Source organism: Pteropus vampyrus, unplaced genomic scaffold, assembly GCF_000151845.1.
Source record: "Pteropus vampyrus isolate Shadow unplaced genomic scaffold, Pvam_2.0 Scaffold225, whole genome shotgun sequence".
Lineage (NCBI taxonomy): Eukaryota > Metazoa > Chordata > Mammalia > Chiroptera > Pteropodidae > Pteropus > Pteropus vampyrus.
The window spans coordinates 2,537,473-2,554,780 of NW_011889006.1; the positions used below are offsets into that span (position 1 = coordinate 2,537,473).

General features: G+C 35.3%; 2 protein-coding genes and 1 non-coding gene across 3 annotated transcripts in view; all 3 read right to left on the bottom strand.

Moving 5' to 3' along the window:
* The window catches only part of LOC105301051 (peptidyl-prolyl cis-trans isomerase FKBP5), an 85,828-nt gene that overhangs the window by 47,754 nt on the left and 20,766 nt on the right, over nucleotides 1–17,308 (bottom strand). The window contains exons 2-3 of the mRNA XM_023538502.1: nucleotides 4,640–4,765; nucleotides 438–582 (exon numbers count right to left, since the gene is read on the bottom strand). Of these exons, the coding sequence (XP_023394270.1) occupies nucleotides 438–582; nucleotides 4,640–4,744 (250 nt within the window). The 5' untranslated portion in view covers nucleotides 4,745–4,765. The remainder of the gene's footprint in view (nucleotides 1–437; nucleotides 583–4,639; nucleotides 4,766–17,308) is intronic.
* Nucleotides 47–165, bottom strand: LOC111747520. The gene has a single exon (XR_002783563.1). It is a non-coding gene; the product is annotated as a 5S ribosomal RNA (ribosomal RNA).
* Nucleotides 10,426–17,308, bottom strand: part of LOC111747489 — a 37,149-nt gene continuing 30,266 nt past the window's right edge. Inside the window, exon 5 of the mRNA XM_023538503.1 lies at nucleotides 10,426–10,525. Coding sequence (XP_023394271.1) covers nucleotides 10,446–10,525 — 80 coding nt within the window. The 3' untranslated portion in view covers nucleotides 10,426–10,445. The remainder of the gene's footprint in view (nucleotides 10,526–17,308) is intronic.

Below are 17,308 nucleotides of genomic sequence, written 5' to 3' on the forward strand. Positions count from 1 at the left end.
TGCAAAGACCTAGTCAGCTTACAATCCCTTATTCTTTTATTTTTTATACCTACAGCACCTGGTCTTCCTAGGTGGTCTCCCATCCAAGTACTAAGCAGGCCCAACCCTGCTTAGCTTCTGAGATCAGATGGGATCAGGCTTGTTCAGGGTAGCATGGCTGTAGACAACACCAATGGTTTTGATCACTGCAGGTTTTGTACCATCAGTGCAAATGTTAACATAGTAAAACTATAAATAATATCTTAGTATTAAAATAATTTTGACATTATGGAGCCCCTAAAAGGATCTCAGGGACCCCCAGGGATCCATGGACCATAATTTGAGAACTACTACTCTAAAATATCTGTACTTTTGGCAAGTATAGGATCCACTAGCTCCTATGTAATATAAATAGTAATAAATTTATGCAAAACACAACTCAAAAACTACTCTCTTACCTTTGCCAAGATTAAAGACAAATGGTTCATTTCGATCATGACTGGAATCAAACTTCTTTCCATTTGCCAATTTTCCATTGTAATGGACATAAACTTTGTCTCCAATCATTGGTGTTTCCTCACTATTCCCCACTCTTTTAACAATCTAGAAAAGACAAATATCAAGAAAAAAGAGGTGGAACTTTTAACTTCTAATCAGAGAACCGAGAAATCACATAGTCCATTTCATATTACTCAGGCAGATTTACAAATAATTTTGTCTTTTCTAAAGGCTCCCTTCCTAGTTCTCTTAATAACCCCCAGTGTTAGAGAATTGCCCCGCTCTACTCTAAATCTTTAATGCTATATTCAATTTTATTGTTAATCACACTATTCTCTCAAAATAATGAACCAACATACCCTACTTCTTTGGTTTAATGCCCTTGCCCCTCTCCCAAAACAGAGCTAGTCCACATACAAACTGAATTAGACCAAAAAGATTAGTAGACTTTCAAAAACATTCAAAAAAGTCCAAAGCAAAGTTTCAAAGGTGACGTTTTATTTACTTCTCTCCTTTGCTAAAAACATTAGTTTTGACTAGATTCCACTAGTTTGATTTAATTTCAAAAAGCCCAATTTCCTGGTATAATAGGTTAAACTTCCTACTATCTGAAGAATATTCAATGTATAAAAAAACAGTATCACTGCACAGTTTTATATGATACTGAATGTTTTCTAGTAAAGGAAATGCAAAAACAAAAATAACAACAAACAAACAAATCCCTCCAAGCTGAAAAATATTTAGCTATTGTAAAATCAAGTATATTTATTTTGTTCTTGCTTGGCCGAGAAAGCCACTAATGCAGTTGGTTAGTTCTGGGAAAAGAAAATCAAATCCGGGCATGTGATGGTGAAATTTATTCTGTCAACTACCTATGCCAAATTAATCATCTTTATTAGATAACAGAGGGTGGTAGCTAATGTCCAGTGAACATCTTTTTGGGGGTAGGGTCTGAATTTTTATCTAAAGAATTAAATTATTTGCTCCTAAATTCTTTGAGATGTGTCCTTCTTGCCTCACCCTCATATCATCACATCAACACTCTGAACTCAAATCTACAACTTTCTTAGTTCAAAAGCTTGGGCAAAAAGAATCATAACTAGAACTCCATCAAAAAACTGTTAGAACTAATCGATGAATTCAGTAAAGCTGGAGAATACAGAATCAACATTTAAAAATCAGTTGTCTCTACATACTAATAATGAAATATCTGAAAAAGAAACAGTTCTAGAAATGCAGATTAGAACCACAAAGAGATGTCACCTTATCCCTGTTAGAATGGCTACTATCAAAAAGACAAGATAACAACTGTTGGTGAGTATGTAGATAAAAGGGAACCCTTGTGTATCATTGGTGGGACTGTAAATTAGTACAGCCACCACAGAAAAGAGTATGGTTTCTCAAAAATTTAAAACTAGAACTACCATATGATCCAGCAATCTCATTTCTGGATATAAATCCAAAGAAAACAAAATCACTATCTTGGAGAGGGAGCTGCACTCCCATGTTCACTGTAGCATTGTTCACAACAGCCAAGCCTTGGAAGCAAATTAAGTGTCCATTGATGGCTGAATAAATAAAGATGTGACATATATATATATATATATATACACACATATATATATGTATATATATATATATATATATAGAGAGAGAGAGAGAGAGAGAGACAAAGAAAGACAAAGAGAGACAAAGAGAGACAGACAGACAGACAGACGGAGGGAGGGAGATTATTCAGCCATGAGAAAGAAGGAAATCATGCCACTGGTGACAATAAGGATGGACTTTGAGAGCATTGTGCTAAGTGAAATAAGTCAGACAAAGAGAGAAAAATACGGCATATCACTTATACGTGGAAGCTAAAAGAGCTGAATTCACAGAAATGGAGAAGGGAATGGTAGCTGCCAGAGGCTAACGGGTGGGGAAATGGGGAGATGTCAGTCAAAGAGTATAAACTTTGAAAAATAAGATTAATTATTCTGGGGAGCTAATGTATAGCATGGTGACTATAACGACACCATATTATACACTTGAAAGTTGCTAAGAGAAGAGATCTTATGTGTTCTCACCACAAAAAAAAGAAATGGTAATTATGTGAGGTGATAGAGGTGTTAACTAACCCTGTGGTAATCATTTTGAAACATATAAATGTATCAAATCATCACATTGTACATAACATTACAGGTTAATTATATTAATAAAGCTAGGAAAATAATTATAATTTTAAAAATTAAGAGCTACTTAAAAAACCATTACCGCCCTTCAAGGACTTCAAAGGGAAAAAAGTTTCGAAAAACTAATCTAAAAGAAGTCCCATGATATTCTGAAAGTGCTCATATTCGTAAACTGCATGTAGCATTTGGGAGCCTGAGTCTCACCTGGAAGGAATATGCATTTTTAGAACTATGAACAAGTAACTGGGCATATGGATGAATGGTTACCAGGAAGTCAGAAAGCTGTCCACACTAGCAAGTGCTCCTGTGGTATTACTTAAGGTTTCCCCAGCAAGATCAACTTGTGCCTAAATCTGGAGTTGCCTTAAGGATACCATTTAGTCTCCATTCATTTAAAAAATGTGAGCCCACAATGTAATTTTATCTTCCTGGGCTAGGTAGGTATTGGTCTTTTTTTTTTTTTTTAAATATATAATCATTAATAAGAGATTATACCATAGGCAAGGCACTGTGCTAAATGCTTTATGTAATCCTGATAACTCTATGAGGTAGGCAGTATTATTCTAGTTTTACAAATGAGGAAACTTCATGCAGACAGGTTAACTAAATTGCCCGGGGTCATATAGTTAGTAGATATATTTAATCTTAACCAGAAGCCCCATAGTGAAACCTGAAGCTCTAGACAGTGATAAATAATATGATTTAAAGGGCTTACAATCTCAAACTGTTTCTTACAAGGCTAAAAATCTTATTAGTTTATTCCCTAGAACAAAACAGGGCCTGAGGCAAGTTGGGGACTGTGTTCTCTGTATGTGTGCTCTGAAAAGATGAAAGAGGAGGGAAATGCTGAGGACACGCTGCAGAATTTCCACTGTCTCTAAGAGCATCCTGAAATCTGGGATGAGTAATTCGTATATCTACAAGATAGAAAGGCTTCTGAAAAAAGATATCAAGATATAAATCAATAGTATAAAACCCTTATTCTATAGTTCCAAGTCTCCAAAATTTGGCTTGGCACATAGCAAGCTAATAGTAAAACATGTATATTCAAAAAAAATTCAGGCACAGAAAAAAAGTTGTCACGTAAGCAACATCAGACAAAACAAACCAAAAAGTTCTCATTTGCTACGGTGACACAAGTACTTAAAATCAGCTTAGCGTTAATATTTAGAATGTGTAAGACAATGTTTTCAGCAAAAAAAAAAACAAAACAAAAAAAAACCTCAATTATGCAAAATTTATATGTATAACAAGAAATAACTTAATATGACTAAAGCCATTTTAACCTCTTTCAGCTTTAGTCGATTCACTTATGTGGCATATAAATACATATTTTCCATATATAAATAGAAGAATCAAGAGGTGCTGATCGTCTCACAAGACTTGTGAGATACAAATTAAAAAACACATAAAAATGATTAACTATAAAGTGAAGAAAATATAAAGTGTTTTAAAAGGAAGAAAGCTAATTCAAAAGTGAGACATACTGTCTGATGAAACCTCAAAAAGTATCTTCACAGCACAGGTATGCTATTTGTATATAAAAACAAATCCTTTTGAACTTTGCAAGTTAGCGTTTCTTTTTCCTTAAAAAAAAAAAAAGACTTTTGGCTAGCTTTAATATACTTAAATATTATATTAAAATAACAACCCATTTGTACACTCTGAGAATAAGACAGCCTTTTGGAGTCAGACATAACTTGGATCTGAACCCCAGGGCTGGGGTCTGTCATATTTACTTAGATATGATACATGTTTTACTATTAGCAAGTTAATTTACATAGCTGGGCCTCCGTTTTGCCATCTATGTTCTGGGATTAAAAAAATCCCTCATGTTACAAGATGAAATGAGAATTTAGCTGTAGTGTTTGGCACTTAGTAAGCTTTAATAAAGATTATCCACCTCCAGTCGCTCCCCCAACCCCCAACTTTTACAATCTTTTTGGATAGCAAATTTCCCTACATGCCATTCATCCTTGTGGCCTCACCTTTAATACTCCTCTATCTTTCTTAGAGGTAATATCCTCTCCCTGCTCAGCAACAGCTGCTGCCGGGCTTCCTCCATTGTTCTTGGCACCTTCATCAGTAGTCATTATCTTTCATAAGTAGAAAACCTGCTGAGAAGAAATATGTTTTAGGAAAAACATCACTTCTTTATGTGTCTTAAAATGCCCTCGGAAACTGAGCTTTACTTCACCTAAGATATACTCAGGGGCAATAAGGTTAAACAGTAAAAATGAAAACAAAAACATTTGCAATGAGCATGTGCTGATGTCATGACGCAAGTAAATAAATATCATCCAACTCTTCAATTTCCCATCCAGCTCTGGTCCCAAATTAGACAGCAGTACAAGTCAGGTTAGGTAGTGATTATATTCCTTAACATAATTACACATTGAAGAGTAGTCCTTTCAGAACTTTGAAAACGTCCTTTCGTAGAGCCATATTCTTGACAGAAAATTAAGAACTTACCGGATAATCTGATCAAAGAAATGACAACATATCATCGTGGTAAACAGAACAGGTTTGGGAACCCAACAGCCCCCAGTCTGAGTCCTAGCTCCAGCAACAGCTGTTTAACATTTGCAAATTTACTTAATCTCATTGAGCCTGTTTCACATCTATAAAATGGACACAGTACACTGCTCATAGAGTTACTGTGAGGCATTAATAAGATAACATGTTAAGAGATCAACAGAGTCATACTTAAAAATGTAAGCATTTATTACTATTATTTTTGGGTCTTCTACATTTTTCATTTCCTGCTCAAAAATACCTATGGAATGAGATTCTTCCCTAGCATGATCTTCACAGCCCTTCACAATCTATCCTAACCTATCTTCCAGGTCTAACTTTACTACTTTCTTTTATGTTTTTTCATGCAGCTCATGCTCTAGCCAAACCAGACCAATTCCTCATCCATAACGAGCCCTGTGCCTTCCCATCTCCACTGCTTTTGGTGACTCTTTCTTCCCCATTCTCCCCCTTCAAAAACTATCTCTAGCATACCAACCTTAACCTTATACTTGGAGCTCGTCTGCCCTTTTCCATACTTCCTTAGCTCTTCTCTTGATTTGTTGTAATGTATTCCTAAGAAAAATGACTTGTTGGATTTAAAAGATCCTTGAGAGCAAGGGCCATGCTTTGTTCATATTCTGTAGAACGCCTCTACCATTTAGATTGGTAAGACAGAATGAGCAAAGAATTTGGAGCTCCTTAACTAGCTATTTGATGTTGGCTACTTTAACTTCTTATAAGCTTTTTTTCTCTACCTGCATAATTAGACTAACAGCAATATCTACTTTCACAAAGTGATCTAGAACATGTGTTCTAGGGTTGGGGCTAACCTGATCCCTAGATGTGAAGCTGACAGAAAATTGTGTTAGGCATGTGGCCTCAGGAACCTTTTTTTCTTTTTCTTTTTCTTTTTTAAATCTCAGGAAAAGACCAGCTGGGCACATCAGTCCCAGGTGACTTGTGTTTCGTTTTTAATAGATGTCAGCATCCTCATCTTTCTGCTGTTGTATGGTGTATTCTCACTTCAGTGGTCAGTGACTAGTGTAGAACCTCCTCCTTGGCCCATTGCTAACAGATTCTAAAATAGGACTCTAGAGTGAGTAGTGTTCACGTTCTCAGCATATTCGCTACATTAAATGTATTACACAGTACGTCTATTTTAAAAGTATACTATTCCAATGTTAGCTTTTATTACACTTGATCTTGGCCAAAAGGCTGAGAAGCAATCAATATTAGTTCTAATTATCAGCCACCCAAATTGCAGAGACTTTTTTCATACAAGGCAAACCAATGTTACAAAGGCTAATCAAGAGATGAAACAAAATACATGGCTTACTGCCATAATTAATTTCATACTGCTCTCCTGGTTAAGCAAGGAAAGTCAAGAATCACTTCTATAGCTATTCCACAGTATGCTAATAATGGACATTAGGCTCCCTAAAGTCTCCTGCGAAACCCTCTTGTCTACACAATCAAAAAGAGCTACTTCTACACTTGGGAAAAATGTCTTATTGATACAACTGATAATTAGACAACTAAAACATGTATAGCAATGCTTTAGTTCATTTCCAATTGACTTAAGTTTACTTCAGTGTCAACAAAGACACAAGTCAAATTTTACTGTGCCCCCAAATCTTCAAAGAGGACACCAAAAACCAGGGGCTTTGTTCTTACAGTTTATGCCAAACACAAAAGATCCAAATGTTTGGCTCAAAATAAGGGAAAGCCCAGAACAAAGTGTTCTCAAACAAATAACAACAACGAAAATTAAGTATGTAGTTGTATGTGATGCTGGGCTAGATTATTAGGAAAATTAGATGAACAGGGTTGATTTCTAGCTTCTGGAAACCTACCACTTATAACAGATTTCTCTGATGCACAGAAACTTGTAGAAGACATGTCAAAAATGGCGGAGGGGGAGCTTTTAAATATTTTGGCGGTCATGAACTATATCCTTGGAAGAATACACGCACACAAAATTTCCCCAAGGCTTCACAGATACACTGACATCCATCAATGGAACTCTGGGCAAACCTTAATTAAATCAATAAGCAAATGAATGCCACCAGGTGAAAGGTTATTAGGGAAAAGGACAGCCAAATGGTCTCAAAGCATGAACCTATAAATTACTTATTATTGAAAAAGGTAAGAGAGCTTTCCAATGAAGTGGTCTGACAGATATCCCCTTAACACAAATGACCTGCATCATGATCAAACTCTGTATCACCAAGAACACCACAAACTGATAACATTGTGCCTCCTGATGTGATGTAATGAAAAAGCATACACATGGTAGTCCTACCAAAAATGTTTAACCTGAAACTAATGACGATAAAAGACAAAATTAGGTTGTGGAACATTCTACAAAACAACTGGCTTAGATTCCTCATGTTAATGTTATAAAAGACAAAAAAAAAAAAAAAAAGGAAGAAAGAAAAGACAGGGGCACGCCTGTTCTAGTTTAAAGGAGACTAGACACAACAACCAAATCCAATGTGTGGTCCTTGCCTGGATCCTGGATTAGAGGAACAAAAGGTTATAAAAGTACATTTTTGGGAGGATTAGAAAAATTTGGAAAAAGACTATATATTAGATTATTATTACTGTATAATATAAGCTTTCTGGAGTGTAATATAGTATTGTAGTTTTACGTAGAATGATATCTTCATTCTTAGGAGACATGCTGAAGTATTTAGGGGTTAGATGTCAGGATGTCTGCCACCTACTTTCCAATCATTTAAGAGAAAGCATGTGCAAGCACAAATATGGCAAAAAACTAAAAACAAAGATTGCGAAAGCATGACTACAATACATCCAAAGACAATGCTTTACTTTTGAATGCTCATCATTTAGAGATGAGCTGACATTTTTAATGAAAATACTGTCAATCAAAAAATATTTTATTTTTAATTCTATTCCTGACCTTTGGAAACCAGGGCTTTCTAAAATGCAAATAAATAGGAAACTTATATGATGATGTGCTACCTTTATAAGTTCCATTCGTTAAAAGAATTTGCCCTTCATTTTTGGTTCTAATGCTTTAAGGGATGCAAGTGACCTTTGTAATCTCAGAGAACAGTTCTTAGTATGGCGTTAATATGAAAACAGGTAGCATGAATAATTAAAATGCAAAGATGAAAACAACAATAAAACAGACTTTTTTAAACTTTAAAGGCAGATAAATCTGGAAGAATAAAGAAATAAACTGAACTGTAGAGTATTTTTCCTCAATTCCAGTAATGCCATTTGAGGTACAGATTTTTATAAGCAAACAAAACAAATAAAAAAAATCCTTTTTAAAAAAACCCTTTTTCTTTGATCTAGTGTTACATGAAAAAAGGCAATAAGAACAGTTCCTAACAACCTATAAGACATACTGAGAAAGTTTCACTTTTTTCATAAAAGAGCCTTTTCTTCTTTCCTCTACCCTAGTTTATTCTGGATTTAAAACCACTATGTAGCTATGGATATTAATCTATGATAAAACTCACTGTTCTGAACTGTCCAAAGGGGAGAAATTGCTACTCAGTACATCAGAGAGGGAACGCACAGTTCCTTCTGTTACGGACATGCCAGATAAGCACACACTCTCCAAAGTGCTAGTTGGCAAACACCCGAGACACCCAAGAAAAACGAGAACACGCTTAAAATTTTATCAATGGTATACTGAAAACTTCAGTTAACATAACTAAATTGTCATATCCCCCCCAAAAAGAAGCCATTTTAAAGCTTTATATACTAATTCCCCATGTATATTACTATGTTTATTTTGTCAAAATATATCTTGTACTAGGATATTCTACTTCTAATAGGAGAGTTTTCAGAAGAAAAAAAAAATGGAACTGGCTACTTTGTTAGAAGCACAGAATTACAGCACCATTCTTTCTAAGTACAACAGATGTCTGGGCCATAAAAGGCTTTTAGCCTCCTAAAACTAAGACACAAAAGAAAAACAAAAGGAAGAAGGTATATCTAAGGTGTGTAAGTGAATTCAATGTAAATGCATCTTCATTTTGAATATATCTAAGGATGAACTGGAAAGCCCTCATTTACTTTCAACCTCAGGCCTCTCTCAAACACTCAAGTCTAGTAACACAGGAGCGTCGGGAGGAGTTATTTATTGGTAGACAAAACATACGTATAAAAAAAAGAGATAAATATGCACCCATAGAAAACAGGATCAAATATAAAGACAGACAGACAATACAACTATATGAAACTACACGTTATTTTCCTATTTTCCTCCAGTTAATTTCCTGCCTCCACACTGGGGTGGAGAATTGGGAGATGATGAACAATACTCCTACATATACTCATACATTTATTTTTTTCTCCTTAAAAAAAAAAAAACAAAACTGTGAGAAGATATACAAATGGCCAATAAGCACATGAAAAGATGCTCGACATCATCAGTCATAAGGGAAATGTAAATCAAAATCACAATGATACCACACCCATTAGCATGGCTATTATCAAAAAAGAAAAAATGACAAGTGTTGGTGAGGATGTAGAGAAAATGCAACCCTCATGCACTGCTGGTGGGAATGTCAATGATGCAGCCTTTGTGGAAAAATTTGGTAGTTCTTCAAAATGTTAATCATAGAATTACCATATAATCCAGCTATTCTACTCCTAGGCATATATCCCGAAGAAGTGAGAGCAGAGACTCAAACAGACACTTGTACACCAATGTTTACAGCAGCATTATACACAATAGCCAAAGGGTGTAAACAATCCAAGTGTCCATAAACAAAATGTGGTGTGTATATATGTATTATATATTATTATTAAAAGAATATTTTTCAACCGTAATAAGAAATGAAATTCTGATAAATGCTACAACATGGATGAACCCTGAAAACATTTTACTAAGTGAAATAAGCCAGACACAAAAGGATGAATATTGTATGATTCTACTTACATAAGATTTGGCAAATTCATAGAGACAGAAAGTAGAACAGAGATTACCAGGAGCTGGGGACAGTGCCGATAGAGAAGTCGTTGTTTAATGGGTATGAAGTTTTTATTTGGGAAGATGTAAAAGTTCTGGAGAACAGTGGTGATAATTACGCAACAATCTGAATGTACTTAATGCCACTGCACTGTATATTTAAAAATGGTTTAAATGGTAATTTCTGTTATGTATATTTTATCACAATTAAAGTGAGAAGAAATCAATCTAAAGCCAGAGCAGACAAAAATTAACTTAATAGAATGGTTAGCCAGACTTAAACTTCTCTTTAATCCTCCTACCTTCTCCTTAATTGAAGATGCCTTTCATATTTCCAGTGTGCTTCCAAAGTTCTGAGTCAAGCGTTTTAGTGATCGCTGCATCAACTCTTCAGGAACCAAAAGCTCTACGATGTCCAGTTATGAAAATAGGAGAGGAAAGAGAATCCTAAATGGAACTGCCACTTTATAGTAACAAATTATATCCTCCTTTATTGTATCTCTTAGATATAAACACCACTTTGGTAAACTCATTCTACTTCTCAGTACAAGAAATTAGCTCCCAAGGCAAGCATTTGGGTCCTTCTTTGGTACTTTGACTTTATGGGTTGCCTATGACCTCTCCCTAGCTGTAGCCTGCTCCACTCCAAGTCATGACACCCCATGGCTCAAAGGTATCACCTGAGATAGATTAGATAGATAGATTAGATAGATGAGAAAGAGAGAGAGAGAGAGAGAGAAAGAGAGAGAGAGAGAGAGAGAGAGAGAGAGATCACTGTTAGAGTTGTAACAGGTTACTAATAATTCTCAGTATCTTTTTCTCCACTTCTTACTTAAAAAGAAAACCTCTACTTTTTAATTGGACATGAAGCTTCTCAGAATAAAGTCCCAATTTCCTCCCTTACAGCTAAATGTGGTCATGTAACTAAATTCTGGCCAATAAGATGTAAGAAAAATATATCCATAAAGGATTGTGGTGGCCAGCTCAGGGGGGAAGAACATTATAAGAAGAGAACATCTGAGTTGAAAGCTGAAAGGAGCCATTCACCTTCACCTATCTGCTCAACAAATATTTACTAAGCACCTACTATCTGCCAGGCAATGGAGATACAGCAGTAAACAACAGAAAACAATTTCTATCTCCATGGAACTTACATTCTAGTAAGACTAGAGACAGCAGGAGTGAGTCTCTCCTACTTATTCATGTTTTTGACAGAAAAATTAACTTTCTACCTGTGTCAGTGGCAGATTATTAACTTGAGTTGATTCATTAGGGCCAGATAGTTTGATTGCAAATCTGCTCATGATTTCTAAGAACAGGTCAACAAGGTAACTTATGACAAAGGTCTACAAACACTGTACAGGCGGAGAATGTATCCTATTCATTTTTTTTACTCCCACCATCTAAGATAAGTGAATAGAATATGAGACACTCAGTAAACACGGAAATGAATTGTTATTTTCAAAAGCAGCCAATATAAAGATGATAAAATATCAGATACTGTAAGTAATCAGTGCTGAAATATCATATTACCAGTTGACTATATTCCTTCTCTCAGTCTACTCTGAAAAATCTAATCTGGAGAATTACATAGCACCTGAATATTCAACTATAAAAGTAAAAATAATTTTCTGTTCTAATAAGAAGTGGTAATTAAGAAAACTCTAGCATATCTTTGAAATGCATTGTAAGTATATGTCTGTGCGTACGTACACAGAGCAGATTGATCTTATTAATTATATGAGTTTGGCTTAAACACGGGCAGTCAAGGACACAGAACCACAACTAGCTGTCAATCTCTGAGTAGAGCAGTCCGCCCTTATCCGTGGTTTTGCTTTCCAAGGTCAACTGTGGTCTGAAAATAGTAAATGGAAAATTTCAGAAACGAACAATTCATTGGTTTTAAATTTCGCACAGTTCTGAGTAGCTTGATAAAATCTCCCACTATGATGGCTCCGCCCTGCCTGGGACCTGGGATGTGAATCATCCCTTTGTCCAGCAAATCTACACTGTATATGCTACCCACCCATTAGTCACTTAGTAGCTATCTTGGTTATCAGATTGACTGCCTTGGTATTGCAGGCTCTGTGTTCAAGTAACTCTTCTTTTACTTAATAATGGCCCCAAAGCACAAGAGTATTGATGCTGGTAATTCAGATATGCCAAAGAGAAACAAATCATAAAGTGCTTCCTTTAAAACGTGAGTATGATACAATATTTTGAAATACAATCCACATTTATATGTTTATTACAGTATACTGTTATAGTTTATTATTAGTTACTGTTGTTATTTCTTACTGTGCCTAATTTATAAATTAAACTTTATCAAAGGTGTGTATGTTTAGGAAAAAACAGTATATGTAGGGTTTGGTACTACGTAGTTTCAGGTATTATACTGGCAACTGGAGGAAGAGATGGTGCAGAGAGCTGAAATGCAGAGCAAAGAAACCTAGCATAAAGGTTCTTTATCAGGAGTCCCAAATGCCTGGGGCCTCGGACTGGTACCACTCCATGGCCTGTTAGGAACAGGGCCGCACAGCAGGTGGTGAGCGGCGGGTGAGACAGCAAAGCTTCATCTGTATTTGCAGCCGCTCCCCAGCGCTAGCATCACATCACCACCTCAGCTCCAACCTCAGATCATCAGGCATTGGATTCTCATAAGAGCACTGGTCCCTGTTGCCAAAAAGGATGGGGACTGCTGTTCTATGTAACATTGCATTCTCTTATAGTATTGTCTCATTAAAGCACTGTAATATAAATTAAGCAGATTTAAAACATGGCTTCTCTTTTTTCCTGATCCAACAGGCTACATGTTTATCAATTTTACTCATCTTCTCAAAGAGCCAGCTTTTGATTTCATTGACTTTCTCTGCTGTTTTTCTGTTTTCTGTTTCACTGGTTTTGGCTTCTATATTTAGTTCTTCTGCTTATTTTGGTTTGTCTCTTCTTTTTTAAAAAGTGTCTTAAGGTGGAAACTGAGGACACTGATTTGCAACCTTACTTCTCTAATATAGGCATTTAGTGCTATAAATTTTCCTCTGAGCACCCGTGTTAGCTAAAGTTTTATGTTGTTTTCATTTTCTGTTAGTAAGAAACACGTTCTAAATTCATTTTTTATTTTTTTCTTTAAATGTTTTAGTTTCCAAATATTTAGGGGTTTCCCAGATATCTTTCTGTTATTGATTTTTAATTTAATTCAACTTTAGGCATTCTTTTTATGATTTAAGTAATTTCAAATTGACTGACATTATTTTCTGGACCAAAATATGGTATTAGTAAATGTTCTGTATGCAACTGAACAGAACCTATATTCTGCTGTATTGGGGAGAATGTCATATAAATGTCAAATAGGACAACTGATTGATAGTGTTGCTTAAATCTAAATCATTACTGATTTTTTTGTCTATTTATCCTATAAATTATTGAGAAGTAAGGTACTGAAATCTCTAACTATAATTGTGGGTCTGTTTCTCCATTCAGTTCTCTTAGTTTCTGATTCATTTATTTTGAAGTTATCTTATTAGGTGCTTAAATATTTTCATCTCTAGATGTTCAAATTGGGTCTTTTAAAAATATTTTATATCTAGTTCACATTCTCAATCTTTCCTCTACTTTCTTGAACATATGAAATACAGTTATAACTGCTTTAATGTCTTTGTCTACTAATTCTATCATGTGTTATTTCTGGGTGTGTTTCTATTTTTTAAGTTTCCTCCTCATAGGATATATTTTTCCTGTTTCATTCCGAGTCTGATATTTTGACTGGAAGCCAAATGTGAATTTTACTTTGGTGAGTGCTAGATATTTTCATATAACTATAAATATTGAGCTTTGTTCTGAAATGCAGTTAAGTTACTTGGAAACAGTTTGATCCTGTTGAGGCCTGTTTTTAAACTTTGTTAGAAGGAATCAGAGCAGCCTTTAGGGCTTCATTTGCCCCACTGCCAAGGCAATGCCCTTCTAAATACTCTACCCAATGTCCTGTGACTTATGAGGTTTTCCCTCTTCGGCTGGTGAGAACACAAACTATTCTTAATCATGACAAAGAATCGGGGGCGGGGTTCCCTCTAATCCTTTTGTGTTCTTTCTCAGCTTTGGGTAGTTTTCATATAACACATGCACTTATCAGTACTCATCTGAAGACTTAAGGGGACTCTCTGAAGACCTCTGGAGTTCTCCCCTTGTGTAGCTCTCCAAACTGCAGTAGCTACCCTGCCTTCCTGGATTCCAGCTCCATCCTCTCAACTCAAGGAGACTGCTCGGCTCTGCCTGGGTTCTCCATCCTTACATAGCAGCCTGGAAACACTCTCCAGGCAGTAAGTTAGGATTATTGTAGGGTTTCATCTGTTTGTTTCTGCTTTCTTGGGGATCACTGTCCTGTGCTACCTGTTGTTCAGTGTTTGAAACTTCACATATTTTTTTCTGGGGTGTCTGTTTGTTTGTTACATGATTACGGCCAAGAGAGTAAATCAAATCTGTTATTCCATCTTAGCAAGAAGCATAAGTCTATGAGTACATTTTTAAGCCAAAAAAAGGAGACAGAGTAAGAAAACCTAACTATTATAAACAGAGGTCCAAATAGGAAAAAGTGTCTGATAAAATAAACATTGTTTAGAAAAAGTTTTGACAGTCTGAAATTTGAAGGGTATAGTTTTCCCATGACGTTCCAAAAGTCAAAGCAGTAACTGATGATAATAAATCTCATTCCCAAATTGGCAGGTATTTATTTTAAATTAGCAGTCAAAACTATGGTCTGTGCATATTTCTAGAAATATGGATAATTGCAGTATCCCTTTTTTTATATATAAGAAATTATTTTAAATCTTACAAAAGATTTTTAAATAAGATTCTACATTTCTAAAGGCCATTAATAAATACATAATTTTTTAAAAATCCAAGTTAAAAGATGGTTTTTCTCCTTCTTTTGATTAATTCAACTAAATAATATACAGTGGAAATCATCTTAATAGTTCAAAGTTATAATGCTACAAAAGTTGGCTTGTGGTTGATACTGGCATTAATAGTCTTTAGCAGGTCTGTAAAACTAGCTTTTGTTTTAGAACAAATCTCAAATGGACACCCATAATATGCAAAGCCTATAAAGTATTTCAATATACTGCGATTTTAACACTGCTTAAACTGGAAAGAAAACCCCCAAACTATTTAGAATACACATACTCTATAACGGCACTTATAAACAACATATGAATAGCAGTCTGTCACCAAGCCACATGGCTTGCTTCTCTGTGTGTCTAAAGTTTTCATTAGCCCTAGCATCACCTGCAAATCTCTGACCTTAAACAGCACAGGATTTCATAAGAAAACAGCATATACAGATGCAAAGAAATTGAGACAACACAATGAGGGCAGTAAAGAACTCTGCTTGGATGACTTCCTTTTCTTCCTTTGAAAATCGCTTTCCATCAAAGTGGCTTCCGTGGCTAAGTCTGCACTGTCTGGCTCCTTGCCCTCATGCTGCTCAACCACCATTCATTCCAGTTATCAATGGCAATTATACAACCTAGCCAGAGCCCAAGAATTTCACCTAAAAATGACAATTTCACTGAGAAAACTTCTGAGGAAAGTCCTAAGCTAAGGTGTGGGGGAGGGCTTTTAATGGAAAGTGAGAAGGCAGAGAAGAAACTGAAGGAAACTCATTGAAGAGAGAAAGAATTCAAGGAGCTGAGTGTTAAATTTGAGACCGGCTCATTCTATCCATAACCTTATACTCCAGCTCCTCATCTTCATATACTCTTCCTGGAAGGTTAGGTAACTCTGAGTTTTTATCTACAGAGGTAAGCGCTGCCCCTTGAGTTAAAAAATTATTCTATTAGCCAAAACTTACTTAAAATTTAAAAATTATAAATGCATTACAGAAATTTTAAGAAATAAGGAGAAAAGCATTCACAATAATCCAAATATTACACTTTAAAGGTACTTTTTTAAAAACAGACTTAGTTTTTTAGAGCAGTTTTAGGTCCACAGCAAAATTTTGAGTAAAACAGCCAAAAGAGCCTTGAAAAGAACAAAGTTGGGAGGACTCACACGTCAGGCTTCCAAAACTTACTACAAAGCCGCAGTAATCAAGTCAGCATGGTGGTACTAGGATAAGGACAGATACATAGATCAATGGAATAAAATTGAAAGCTGAGAAATAACCTCTTACATTTATGGTCAGTTGACATTCGAAAAAGGTGCAAGACAACTGAATGGAAAAAAGAATAGTCTTTTTCAACAAATGGTGCTGAGGACAACTGGAGAGCCACATACAAAAGATTATAAAGTTGGATCTTTCCCCACAACATGTACAAAAAAGTAACTCAAAATGGTTCAAAGACCTCAATGTAAGAGCTAAAACTATCAAGTTCTTACAAGAAAACACAAGAGTAAATCTTCACTGACTTTGCATTAGGCAATGGTTTCTTATGTAAAACTGAAAGCACAAGCAACAATGAAAAAATAGATTAATTAAACTTCAGGAAAACTTTTATGCTTCAAAGGACACTATCAAGAAAGTAAAAACACGATACACAGGATGAAAGAAATTTCGCAAATCATATATAACAAGATTATATCTAGAACTATTAAGAACTCCTACAACTCAATAATAAAAAGGCAACCCAATTAAAAAAGGGTTCAAATAGACATTTTCCCAAAGAAGATATACAAGCACATGAAAAGATGCTCGGTATCATTAGTCATTAAGGAAATGCAAGCCAAAAGCCACAGTGAGATGCCACTCCGCACCCACTAGGAAGGCTATTAGCAAAAAGACAGATAATAACAAGTATAGACAAAGATGTGGAGAAAGTGGAACCCTCACGTATTACAAGTGGGAATATGAAATGGTGCAGCTGCTATTTGAAAAACAGTCTGGCAGTTCTTCTAAAAGTTAAACAGTTATTTGATCAACAATTCTAAGAAAATGAAAACATATGTCCACACAAAAACTTGTACTTGAGTGTTCATAACAGCGTTATTCATAATAGCCAAAGAGTAGAAACAATCCAAACATCCATTAACTAATGAGTAGATAAACAAAATGTAGTATATCAATACAATGGAATATTATTCAGCAGTGAAAAGCAATGAAATACTGATAGCATGCTCCAACACGGATGAACCTTGAAAATATGCTAAATGAAAGCCAAACACAAAATGCCATTTATTGTACAATTCCACGAAATGT